This window comes from Dendropsophus ebraccatus, chromosome 6, assembly GCF_027789765.1.
Source record: "Dendropsophus ebraccatus isolate aDenEbr1 chromosome 6, aDenEbr1.pat, whole genome shotgun sequence".
Classification (NCBI taxonomy): domain Eukaryota; kingdom Metazoa; phylum Chordata; class Amphibia; order Anura; family Hylidae; genus Dendropsophus; species Dendropsophus ebraccatus.
The window spans coordinates 48,762,870-48,776,369 of NC_091459.1; the positions used below are offsets into that span (position 1 = coordinate 48,762,870).

The window sequence follows — 13,500 nt, forward strand, 5'->3', positions numbered from 1 at the left end:
GACAACACTGCCGGCTGCTAGCGAAAGCGCTCAATGCAGTGAAGTCCTAGGTGCATTGCCCCTGGGAAACATGAATATGCAAAATGGGAGTCCGTGGAGCCTCATTGAAGAGTCTCAAAACACAGGACTAGCCAGATATCCCTCCGGGAAGGACCCAGCCAAGGGGCAGCTCCTGTTGGGAAACCACCAAATCCACCATATTAAGTGGCCCTATAAGTCAGTGTAATGACAAGGGATAAACCAAGGCTAGGTAACCATCCACATACACCTGTTTCTGGGTGTTGCCCCTCATCAGTGTGGAGCAGGATTCTGGCTAGGTGGGAGCAATGCCTAGTAGAGCCATAAGAGAAACAGATTGCTGAACTCAGGGACACCAGCCAAACGACAACACTGCCGGCTGATAGTGAAAGCGCTCAATGCAGTGAAGTCCTAGGTGCATTGCCCCCTGGGAAACATGAATATGCAAGAGAGGAGTCCGTGGAGCCTCATTGAAGAGTCTCAAAACACAGACTAGCCAGATATCCCTCCGGGAAGGACCCAGCCAAGGGGCAGCTCCTGTTGGGAAACCACCGGTCCTTCCCGGAGGGATATCTGGCTAGTCCTGTGTATTGAGACTCTTCAATGAGGCTCCACGGACTCCTCTTTTGCATATTCATGTTTCCCAGGGGGCAATGCACCTAGGACTTCACTGCAATGAGCGCTTTCGCTAGCAGCCGGTAGTCTTGTCATTTGGCTGGTCTCCCTGAGTTCAGCAATCTGTTTCTCTTATGGCTCTACTAGGCATTGCTCCCACCTAGCCAGAATCCTGCTCCACACTGATGAGGGGCAACACCCAGAAACAGCTGTATGTGGATGGTTACCTAGCCTTGGTTTATCCCTTGTCATTACACTGACTTATAGGGCCACTTAATATGGTGGATTTGGCGGTTTCCCAACAGGAGCTTCCCGGAGGGATATCTGGCTAGTCCTGTGTTTTGAGACTCTTCAATGAGGCTCCACGGGCTCCTCTTTTGCAGACTAGAAAAAATACACCACTTCCTGCATGACATACAGCAGCTGATCAGTACTGGCAGACTGGAGATTTTTAAATAGAAGTAATTTACAAATCTGTATGACTTTCTGGTACCAGTTGATTTAAAATAAAAATAAAAAAAATAGCTGGAGTTCCCCGTCAAGTGACCAGTAAATAAATGTTTTGGTAAAAAAGTATTCTTGTACAGTGCAGCATATAATACTGTGACATGGTTACTCATAATTCCAAGGTGGGCAATGTGTTGCACTTACTGTAGGCCACTTAAACTATGAATGCAGAGATCTGTCTCCCAGATTAATGAGTGGCCAGGGCTTCATCTACCGCATTTCACCCATACCCTTTCATCTTAACAGGTCAGTGATACACACTAGTTCTAATGGCCCTTCTGCACATAAACATCCTTGCATTGGCCACTGCAGACTGAACAGACGATCGCTATAAACAGCAAACATAAAAAGATAATTTCTAGTACTTACCTTTTTTTAACAATTAAAACCACAAGAAGTAGGAGCAGGATGAATACCAGTATCCCAGCGCTAATTCCAGCTATTTTTACAACCTGATCAGTTTGCTTGGCTGGATCAGGGATCACTTCAGGTTCCTCAGTTGCAGCTGCTAAAACAAAACCAAATAATAGTATTAAAAAAAGAAGGTATGTCACATATAGGAAAAATACAAACCACTTCTACTTTTAAATTTAAAGGGAACCTGTTACCAAGATGATGCTATCTAATCTATTGCCATCATGTTATAGAGCAGGAAGAGCTGAGCAGATTGATATATATCTTTGTGGGAAAAGATTCAGTATAACTTGTAACATGTTGATTGAAATCCCTGCTCATTCTGTGTTGAGGAGTCCAGTGGGCGGTGTCACTCAATGGACTGGACTCTTTACCATGGAAGCATCAGAGATTTCAATCAATAAATTACAAGTTATACTAAATCTTTTCCCATAAAGATATACATCAATCTGCTCAGCTCTTTCTGCTCTATAACATGATACTGATAGCTTAGGTAGCATTTTCATGGTGATGGGTTTCCTTTGAACTTACATTTTTACATTTAAGTAAATCAAACTGCAAGTTAAACATTGTTTTGCAGAATATATTTTTTTAAGTTTGTCTCAACATATGCCCCTGACCACATGACATCATCAATGGAGAACAAAATATGAATTACAGGGGCTAAACACTGTTTGTCTAGGCTTTTGGATGTTGCCTTATACAAGATTCTATGATATTATGGACAGGAATTAAAGCCAAAGTGTGCTAACATCAATAAGGGACTGTATAAACCTTAATGATTTAATAAAGGGAGTACTATATTAATTCAGGTGCAGATCCGGCCCATTAGACATTATACATACTGTAATATATATCTGAACAAACAAACATTAGACCTAAATAACCAAGTTCAAAATGTGTCACAGCCAGTTGCAGTGTCCTGGTAGTGGTACCCCAGCGGTAAAAGGCTAAAGCTGTGTGGCTGAGGAAGTTTATCAAACTATGTCTGACTACTGTACGTTTACATAGAGATATAGGCATGGTTAACATGATCCCGGTCAGGTTTTTTCTTCATTCATGCCGTTCACCATACAGAAACACTATAGTTATATTATAATCGGACAATTATGCACGCTACAATATATAATAGGTTTATTTTTGTGTACTTTAGATATAAAACAGCAAAAGAGGTGATTTAAATTTGCAGAGCCGACTGCACTGAGGTAAGTAAGAGACCTCTGACAGTCAGGGAAAACCATTGGGATCCCTGCAATCACATTGCAGACATCCTGACAGTGACAGGAGCGTGATCGCTACGGACAGTCATTAGCGGATACCTTTATGAACAGACCGTCACATAATAGACAAAACAGAAATTTGTAGACGTAATTGTCCTGCCTAATCAGCAGATACAGACGGTAACTGTTGCAAGTGCCATTGTCCACATTGTACCCTCTACCAACAGTTTTAAAAGAGGCCATGAAACTTGGTGGCACACTTGCCATCATCTGAACATTGGTACAGTGGTCATTCTTAGGAGCCATTTACATGTCTGCAAAATATTTTCTATGCACTGACGGTATTCTGCAGACTGGAACTACCGGCATAAGCCTTCATTATGATGCCGGGAGCTCTGAAACTGTTTAAATGCATGCTGTGTCACAGTACAGTAGCCCAGCATCATACTAAATGGACTGAGGTACCTTCCGCAGAATATTGTGCTTATGGAGACGGTATTGTGAGGATGTGAATGACCCCTAAGTAGTGATGAGTGAACATAGGAAAAATGTCCTGGTTCAGTCGCAGGGCCAATCATAAACACTCAGTATTTAACTCCTGGTGTCTAGAGAAACTAGATGCTGCCCATGGGATTCATTGAAAACATGGATACAGCCATAGTCCATTGCACTGTACATAGCCATTGCACATGTTTTCCTGGCAGCCCCAGGGCATCATCCAATTTCTCCAGACACCAGGAGTTGAATGCTGAGTGTTTGTGTTCGGCCATGTGACCGAACTAGGAAATTTTTCCGATGTTCGCTCGTCACTATCCCTAAGTCCACAAGACCTTGTTGGTATATTTACTACAGTTTACTGACAGCTGTAGGTTAATAATTTACGGACACATACTGCTCACCATGATAGGTTTGTTTCAGACATACTACTCTCTATTCCGGGATGTAAAAATATGAATACAGATTTTAAAGAATCACGCAGAGTCAGACAGATCAGCACAGAAACCTAACTTACAATAACAGTGCCTAAAGTCTAAGACACAAACATACACTGTCTCTATTACTAAGTGAAGCTCCGCTGCAATGAATCTGAGCAAAACAGAGGGAATTATACAACACAGGCTCTGCTTCAAAGCGCCAAGAATCCATCATCACTGCTGGTTTAATATGTAGTGCTCTGTCAGTACAACCTGCTCCCTCCCGGGTTTTCAGCCCTGCAGTTTTCTTGTTTGGCACAATACAAAAACCCTGACTCACTGGTTCACCTTCCCAGTTTACAATACCAAGCGAGGGAAGGAGGAAGAAAAAAAACTGAAGAAAAATTAAATGAACACGTTTGCAGAGCCTGCCTATGAAGCTTTTGGCCTTTAGAGGCATTGATATTAGAATACAAATAAAGTGCCAAAAAACAACTCGATAAAAAAAATCGATATCAAATCTTTATTGGTTCAGCCATTAATAGCACATTTCTTTTAATCTAGAATTCAATAGCTCCCGATTCTGCAGCCTATTGATAAAGCTATACTGAAAGCTAGTATAATTCAGTGTAAAGTACGCAAAGATTAGAAAGTCAGTAAAATCTTCCAGAATTCTTAGCAGGCATATTTCATTTGAGATAGTTTATCTACAGGCCCATCTGTTTCTCAGATTAGGCTGCAGGCAGCCAGTTGTAAGTCACTTCCAAAGATGCAGTTACAGACTGAGGTTTCTTGATAACTTCTGGCACCTATACACAGCAGAACAAGAGAGGAGGCTGGGAGAGTGTAGATCTGGTGGAGGTACAGATTGCCAACAGCCTGATGGCTTAGTACATTAGTATATATTTGAAATAATTGAATATTAGATGTAAAATTCGCTCCACAACCCAAAAATAAGGTGGGTAAGGTGTTTTGTATCAATAAACAACACTCAGTAAAGAAAGGGTTAATCAGTTAACTCTCCCTCCACACACAACTACCCAGGTGGCTTCAAACCTGCTGGTACTAGTGGCAGCTGCCTGGAGCAGTTATCGGTGAAGGGGTGTATTCAGGGGTCAGAGAGAAGCCGCTGTCATACACCATGTGCCTGCCTGAACATCAGAGTAGGAGGGTGCCACAGCCTCGCTCATACACAGTCCTCCAGCAGCAAGGAGAGGAGATGAGGCAGAGCTGCTCAGGAGGATCTCTGTCCCTGACATGGACAGGCAGCGGAAGAGAGATTGAAAACCTTCCATTTTTGACAGAAATGATAAGGTAGCAGTGGGTTAAAATGAGAGGCTTTCTACCAAGTACATTATCAGGATAGGGGCACAGAGGGCTTATATTACCAAATCTTGCTAGTTTTAACAAAATCAGAATGCAGAGAAAAAAAGTTTAAGGTTTCGTTCCTTCAGCAGGGCAGACCAGTGACATGAAAACAGGATTCCTGCTCTGCATCAAATTGACAGCTTAAAAAGGCAAACATCTTTTTCTTTCAAATCAACTGGTTTTAGAAAGTTATACAGATTTGAACTTTACTTCTAGTCAAAAATCTCAAGCCTTCCAGTACTTATCAGATGCTGTATGTCCTGAAGCAAGTGGTATAGTCTTTGCAGTCTGACACGGGGCTCTCGGCTGCCACCTCTGTCCATGTCAGGAACTGTCCAAAACAGCAGCAAATCCCCATAGAAAACCTCTACTACCCTCCCCTATTCCCCCCCCCAGTGTCCCCTGCCCCCCCTGTTGCCCTACCTTTTTGCCCGCAAGCCCACTTCTTTGCACTCGGCCCCGAGCATTATTTTTTGTACTGACTCTACCTGTCTAGGAAATGTTTATTCAGTGCTCTGGTTATATTTTCGCCTGTATTGTGGGCCATGCGGCCTTTTTTCCGCCTTGTTGTATTCTGTGTTTATATGGTAAAAATATTTGTTTCAATTAAAAGAGAATTGACTAGAAAACCTCTACTGCTCCAGACAATTCCTATCACGGACAGGGGTGGCAGCAGAGAGCACTGTGTCAGATTGAAAAGAATAAACCACTTCCTGCAGTCCATATAGCAGCTGATAAGTAGAGGAAGACTATACAGATTAGTAGAGTACTTCTATATAAAAATCTTCAATGTTCTCTCTCTTGTTAATGTAAAAAAATAAAATAAAATTGGCATCAGATTACCCCTTTAACAGTCTGCCAGCTTATGTCCTAGATATGAAAAATAGTAGTACCTGTTATGGGTGTACTGATGGAGATCAAAAGGGTTGGTTACATGTATATTAAAAGCCATTTACAAGAACTGCCGCTGCAAACAATGTGGTGAACACTGCATATTCGCTATTATGCCCCGGAGGAATGCTTATGCCCAATTAGCCATCATTTTTACATTCATTTCATTCTTTTTCAGCATACAATCCTTAAACTTTCTATACTAATCCAACATAGCCCCCCTCCCACCCATATTACAGTTTCCTCCCAGGAAAAGTGATGCAAGAAAACAATTATCCAGCAATTAGTGAGTTGGTAAAGAGCACTTAAGCCCATTTACACACAGTCATTACAGAGTCAGAGGATTTAGGCAATTCATAACAATACGTGTCCAGTGTAAATGTAGAAAACATCAACAGTTATACATTTACATGTCTTTTATACCACTCAAACTCGTTCAGTATCAAATGGTCATCGGATGTACAATGCCATTCTATAACTATAACTCTGTAACCACACAGTGACATTATGCTGACTGAATTGTGACAAAGTGCATTGTCTCCTGGTAATGATGCAGAGCTGATAATATAATTAGACAAAAGTTAAAGGGGTTGTCCAGAGAAAATCTTTTTCTTTCAAATCAACTGGTTTCAGAAAGTTATATAGATTTGTAATTTACTTCTATTTAAAAATCTCATGTCTTCCCATGCCTCTCAGCTGCTGTAGGTCCTGCAGGAAATGTTTTCTTTTCAGTCTCACACAGTGCTCTCTGCTGACATCTCTGTCCCAGACAGGAACTGTCTGGAGCAGCAACGAATTCCCATAGAAAACCTTTCCTGCTCTGCACTGTTCCTGACGCAGACAGAGGTGGCAGCAGAGAGCACTGTGTCAGACTGGGAAAAAAAACCACACTTCCTGCAGGACATACAGCAGCTGATAAGTATGGAAAGACTTTATATTTTTATTTTTAAATAGAAGTAAATTTCAAATCTATGTAACTTTCTGAAACCAGTTGATTTGGGGAAAAAAGATTTTCGCTTTAATATAATTATCTAATTTAAAGTTAATATCCCTCAAGTGATATACAACCTGCATGATGAACAGGTGTCTTTCCTTGTGTGAGTGTGCAAAGGTCTGGGACTTCTTGTGTTTGGTCTTTTCTCTTTTTTGAACAGAGAAAAGACCAAATATTGGCACAGAGGAGCATGGAGTCTGTCCATATGTATAGCGTTGATTTAGATATAGTAAACAAAAATAAAGCAAGTGTATTGCAAAACTGCTTGCGATCACAACCCCTGACATTTTTGTGACACGTACGCTTTAATCATATGAGTGTATGTATTGTAAATGATGCATACTGTAATTTATAGACACCGCTAATAGTTCTTCATCAACAATAAATGGTTTTAGTCCTGTGGATTTATACATAGCTGAGGGGTCTTTGCTGTGTGTAAACAAGCCTTAAAGGGGTTGTCCAGTGCTACAAAAACATGGCCACTTTTACCCCTCTCTTGTCTCCAGATTGGGTGGGGTTTGAAACTCAGTTCCACTGAAGTAAATGGAGCTTAATGGCAAACCACACCTGAACTGGAGACAAGAGAGGGGGGCGGGAAGTGGCCATGTTTTTGCAGCGCTGGATAACCCCTTTAAGGGTAGCTTCACACACACCGTATTGCAGCAGATTTGATCTAAATAACTGAACACAGCATCAAATCTGCTGTAGATCCTGTACGTGTGAATGCACCCTAAGGCTGCGTTCACACTACGTATATTTCAGTCAGTATTGCAACCAAAACCATGAATGAAATATATTGACTGAAATATACGTAGTGTGAACGCAACCTAAAAGTAAGAAAATTTCCTGGCGGCTTATCCCTACTGAGCCACATTACAATGATTCATCATCATCCATCCATCATCATCCATCCATCATCATCCATCCATCATCATCCATCCATCATCATCCATCCATCATCATCATCATCATCCATCATCATCATCCATCATCATCAATTCATCCATCCATCATCAATTCATCCATCATCATCCACCATCCACCATCAATCATCATCATCATCATCCATCATCATGACACTTTTCACATTCGGTCTGCAGGGCAAGTGCTGAGGATCTGAAGCTCCATAGGTTAATTTTGAAACATTATGGTGCGTTTACAAGGAACGACTATAATTCAAATTTTGGCGATAATTGCATTTGAGCGATAATCGGCTCTTGTAAACACAGAGAACGATCAAGCGACGAGCAATAAATTGTTTATTTAGATCTTTCAACAAGTTCTCAAATCGTCTTTGGTTGTTAGCTAAAAAGTCTCAGATCGCTTTGTGTAAACAGTATTTCACCGATTCACCCTGTGTGTGAGATGGGCTTAGGCGATCTTAAAACGATCGATCGCAATAATGATTTTTCCAAACAATACAGAATTCTGTCTAAACGCTGATCGTTATAAAAAACACATCGTTACTTTGGAATCGTTCGATTGGGCGAATTATCACTCCGTTTAAACGCAGCATTACTTAACAAAATTTCTAGCTACTAAGAAAACCCCTAATGCTTTGCAAACTGTTTTATAACCACCAACTCGATGGGTCCCTATAGGGAGAAAACTATAGCTGTAAGTGGTCCGTAATAATACCAATATGACAGAAACCTGATGTGTTTTAGCATGCTAGACTTTGACCTCAGGTATCTTTTCATTTTCGAAGACCTCAAATTATATCTCGATGGAACGGTTTTATTTGTCCTAATCAAAGAACATTTAGAAATATAGCACATCTTGAAGAACTGATGCGGCTGAACATTAGAATAAGCATCACTAGAAGTGACTCCAGTTGTCTATTGTACCCCGAAGCGTAAATCCAAGAAAAGCTCTGCTGATTGCGGCACAGAAGGAGAGTGCTATGGGCACAGGCACAGATGCTGCCTATATGCTTTTAACGTAAAAAGTAGGACTTTCTTTTCTTTGTAAAATGAATAGCAACAGACAGACATAATAGGATGTATTGGGGAAAAAAACACTGTGCACAATGCTAGGGGTTTAGCAGTATTAGGGATCCAACTGACAAATCTTTATCTGCTCAAGCAGCTCAAAGCTTTGCTCATCATCCTGAGCTCACAAACTATCATCTTGATTCTCATTTTTACAGATTTGGAGGGATTTTAGAGTGACATACGGATGGCATTAGGAGCATCAAAGGTTTAAACATTGCACTGTCCTGATAGGAGGAACAGAAGGGGTAAGAGACTCAACTGTATGCAGGAACGTAAAGTAATGTGGGTTGCGTCATCCTAGAATAAAGTTACATTTCTGTGCTTCAAAGAGACCTTTTCTTCTCTATTATACTATTATATAAATGTTTTATAAAGTTATATGTTGAAAGTTATAACTAGAATACACACTGTACATACCATATGGCTATTTACTGCACTGTGGCCCTTCAATTTCCTGGACTGTGACGCAAGAATTTTTTTTTTTTTTTACGAAGATGTGCCATGATACAGTGACAATGGGACATGATATTATTCTCTACTACGATCTTGGCCAACTACAACAATATATAACTATTTCACATACTATGCATTTATTTAGTATTAATCTATGGACTTGGACAAATTGTTATCTACTAAAGTATGACTCTTCATGACTCCCTAGGGTAATCAGGTAATCAAATGCTCTGCCAGTTTGGATGAACCTGAATGTGTTCGAGGTTTGCTCATCTCTAAGTGTTAATGCTTTCATAGGATTCAATTTTTGGGTACGGCAAAGTTCTCTAAACTTAAACGCTCAGCAATTGACTCCTGGCAGCAAAGGAAGTTGGATACCGCCATAGGGTGGGTTCATACTGAGGAATTCTGGCGGATAAACTCCGCGGAATTCCACAGTATGTCCGCGCGCCTTTCCGCCGGCAGAACATGCTGTCCAGGGAAACAGTCCAGCACTTGCATTCAAGGTCCGTGTCGTCTGTGTTTCATGGACAGAACATGGGATGTGTGAATGCAGCCTAAATACAAAAAGTCCTGGCCAGTAAAAGCAGCAGCTTAAAAGTAGGTTTGAGTTTTTTTTTTTTAATTTTAAATAAAAGTAATTTAACAGTCTGTATAACTTTCTGCCATCAAGTATTATTTTTTTTTCCAGGGTACCCCTTTAAGAGAAAACAATCCAGATGCAAAGCTATGCTTTGGTTAGCTGCTAGCACGTATATTCAATCAACAGCATTAAAGCGACTCTGTACCCACAATCTGACCACCCCACCAAAAAAAAAAAACCAAACGCTTGTACCTTTGGATCGCTGCTTTTAATCCAAGATCTGTCCTGCGGTCCGTTCGGCTGGTGATGCAGTTATTGTCCTAAAAAACAACTTCTAAACTGGCAGCCCCGTGCCCAAAGGTCGGGGGTTAGAATGCGTATGCATTAGGCTGGCACAACCTCTCTGTCCCTTCTCCCCGCCCTCCTCATCATTAGCAGATTGTCTCCTATTCATCAGCTGTGTGAGCACGGCATATGGGCTGGATTGTTAAGGCACCCGTGCAATGTTTAGACAGGAGAAAATGTTCCAGTGCCATTCATAATGATGGAGGGCGGGGAGGAGGCACAGAGAGGGTGTGTCAGCCCAATGCATACAGAATCTAAGCCCTGCAAGTTTAAAAGTTGTTTTTTAGGACAATAACTACATCACCTGCCAAACGGACCCCAGGACAGATCTTGGATTAAAAGCAGTTATCCGAAGGTACAAGTGGTTTGGGGGGGGGGGGGGGGGGGGGGGGGGGGTCAGATTGTGCGTACAGAGTCGCTTTAAGTCTCTTGTTCTTATACAGTATCCACTCTGACTGGAGATTGTAACAGATGAGTACTAAGTACAGCGTCTTCAGCACGGACACATTTTCTTTAATTAGACAGAAAAGCATTGTATAATGAAAGCACTATCTGCAATATGATTACCACTACACACATTCCCTAATTCAAACATTACAGAAGAAAATCTGACCACTTGCAAAAGTGCTGGACTCATTTCAATATAGCAACACATTTGATCTTATAGCATTAATAATACTATGTCTTTAACAGTCATAATATGAATTGTAAAGAAACTATAAAACAGTAGGAAAAAGGTCAAAAATATTAAATAAAAATAGAGATGTTTACTAACTCTGCCCCCTAAAGTTATTATTCTGGGTGTCCAAACACATGTCCTGCAGGAAGTGGTGTATTCCTTCAAGTCTGACACCGTGCTCTCCGTCACCTCTGTCCTTGTCAGGAATTATCCAGAGCAGGGGAGATTTTCTTGTCTTGGACAGAGGTGGCAGCAGAGAGCACTGTATAAGACTGGGAAGAATACACAACTTCCTGCAGGACATATAGCAGCTAATAAGTACTTAAAGGCTTAAGATTTTTAAACAGAAGTTATTTACAAAATCTGTATAACTTTATGACACTAGTTGACTTTATTTTTAGTTTTTTGTTGGAGTACCCCTTTAATTATAAACTGGATGGTGGGCCACTTTTGATACAGCGTTGTGCCACAGCATCAGAAATGCTATAACTTATTTGGTTGGAAAGAGTGCTAGAGGCTATATGGCACCGTTGTTAGAGCTGCCAGCATGATTTTCTCTTTAAACCCTGCAATGTTGTTTTATGGGATACATCAAAGGCAGTGTTTTTGTGCCACTATTAACCACTAATCTGGATTGCCTCCGTACAAAACACAGCAATCGCTGAGCTCAGGGAGACCAGCGACAAAAAAAATCAAATGGAGTACTCACTGAAGAGTCTCCACTGATGCATTGCCCCCTATAAATTTAAATATGCAAAAGAAGGGTCAGTGGAGTCTCAATTACGAGTCTCAAAACACGGGAATAGCCAGATATCCCTCCAGGGGAGGGAAGCCTATTGCCAAGGGGGTGACTCCCAGTGGGGAGATCACCAAAACCACCATGATACATAGCCCCTTAAGTCCCACTCGGTTGCGAGTATTGGAACATAAATAGGGAAATACCAGGGCCCCTTTTACGTCAAAGTCTAACTCTGTGGCGAGTATTGCGACATGACAAGGGTTTACCAAGGCAGGCATCCATCCACAGACGATCGTTTCGGGGTAGTTGCCCCTCGTCAGTGTGGAGTAGGATTCTGGCTAACAGGGGTAATGAAAAATAGACCAACAAAACACAGCAATCGCTGAGCTCAGGGAGACCAGCGACAAAAAAAATCACTCACTGAAGAGTCTCCACTGATGCATTGCCCCCTATAAATTTAAATATGCCAAAGAAGGGTCCGTGGAGTCTCAATTAAGAGTCTCAAAAAACGGGAATAGCCAGATTGCCCATTGGCAATAGGCTTCCCTCCCCTGGAGTGATATCTGGCTATTCCCGTGTTTTGAGACTCGTAATTGAGACTCCACGGACCCTTCTTTTGCGGATTGCCTCCACAACAGAATCTAGGCAGCGGTGACCTCAGTATACTGGGCCGCTGTGAGAGACATCAAATTCTTCTATTGTTTCAATGTTGTCCATACAGCAGATGGATGGCCCATATAGCATTTAAAAAATGGTTACCAAAACTTGATAGCCCATTAAACAGTTAATGAAGTTCTATGTAATGGGTCGTCATTATGAAATATACTTATAAATATGCATTGAAATTGGCTCCATCTTTCTGAAACACCCTGTATATTGCTGCTGTTTTCCTACGGCATGTACTGCTATAACAGTGACCGGACCAGAGATGGCTGCAACACTATTATAATACTGGATGTTAACATAACGCACACACAAAGCTGTTTATAAGAATGTAATAAACCAGATCTATTGAAGATACAATTTAATACTGGCCAGCAAGGACAGAGTTAAATGTGTGATTATAAGACATTATAAACATGGTAGTCAGCAGAAGAGCCGATCTTGTTTTAGTGGTGATTTAGTTAATAGCACTTGCCAAGGACCACTGCTTTGAAATATTCTCTCAGCAGGAAGCACCGCACTGGCATTAGCAGGACAGCTATGGAGACAAGATTTTCCTCCCCAGAAAGACATTATCAGATGTGATTTAAAACTCCTGGATTATTTTTTCACATTATACTATCCCTGCAGAGCAATTGACGCAGCAGGAGGTATGCAAGTATAATAAGCACCATGACACAAGATACAAATGTACTACAGCAAAGGATTTTATGCCAATTCCAAGCATTAGTAAATAAAATAGCATGGCTTAAGGCACTGCACTACGTTATCCTTATAAATATACAGTATAGAACCCTACTAGAGATGAGCAAGTCCGATCATTCGGAATCTGATTACCTGTGGCTTAAGTAGTTGGATGCAGTCCTAAGGAGTCCAGGGAAACATTGATACATCCATGGGCTGCATCCAGCTTCTTCACCCACCGGTATTTAAACGCTGAATGATCGGACTCAAGCAGGCTCGAGATGTGCACATCTCCAATCCCTACGTAGAAGGTGTAGGATGGCTTACTGCCAAAATGACCCTTGAAAGACTTCTCAACTACTTTATATGACAAGTGTGTCTTAAACCAGCCAGAAATGTCAGCAGGTCCATTACTAGAA

At 41.3% G+C, this 13,500-nt stretch overlaps 1 protein-coding gene across 7 annotated transcripts in view; it reads right to left on the reverse strand.

Annotated features, from left to right (window-relative positions):
• PTPRK (protein tyrosine phosphatase receptor type K) overlaps nucleotides 1-13,500 on the reverse strand; it is a 255,773-nt gene that overhangs the window by 59,024 nt on the left and 183,249 nt on the right. For 4 of the 7 annotated variants that reach the window (XM_069974940.1, XM_069974943.1, XM_069974942.1 and 1 more), the window contains exon 14: nucleotides 1,510-1,648. In XM_069974940.1, coding sequence (XP_069831041.1) covers nucleotides 1,510-1,648 — 139 coding nt within the window. The remainder of the gene's footprint in view (nucleotides 1-1,509; nucleotides 1,649-13,500) is intronic. The other 3 variants (XM_069974941.1, XM_069974946.1, XM_069974945.1) reach the window with 1 other exon arrangement.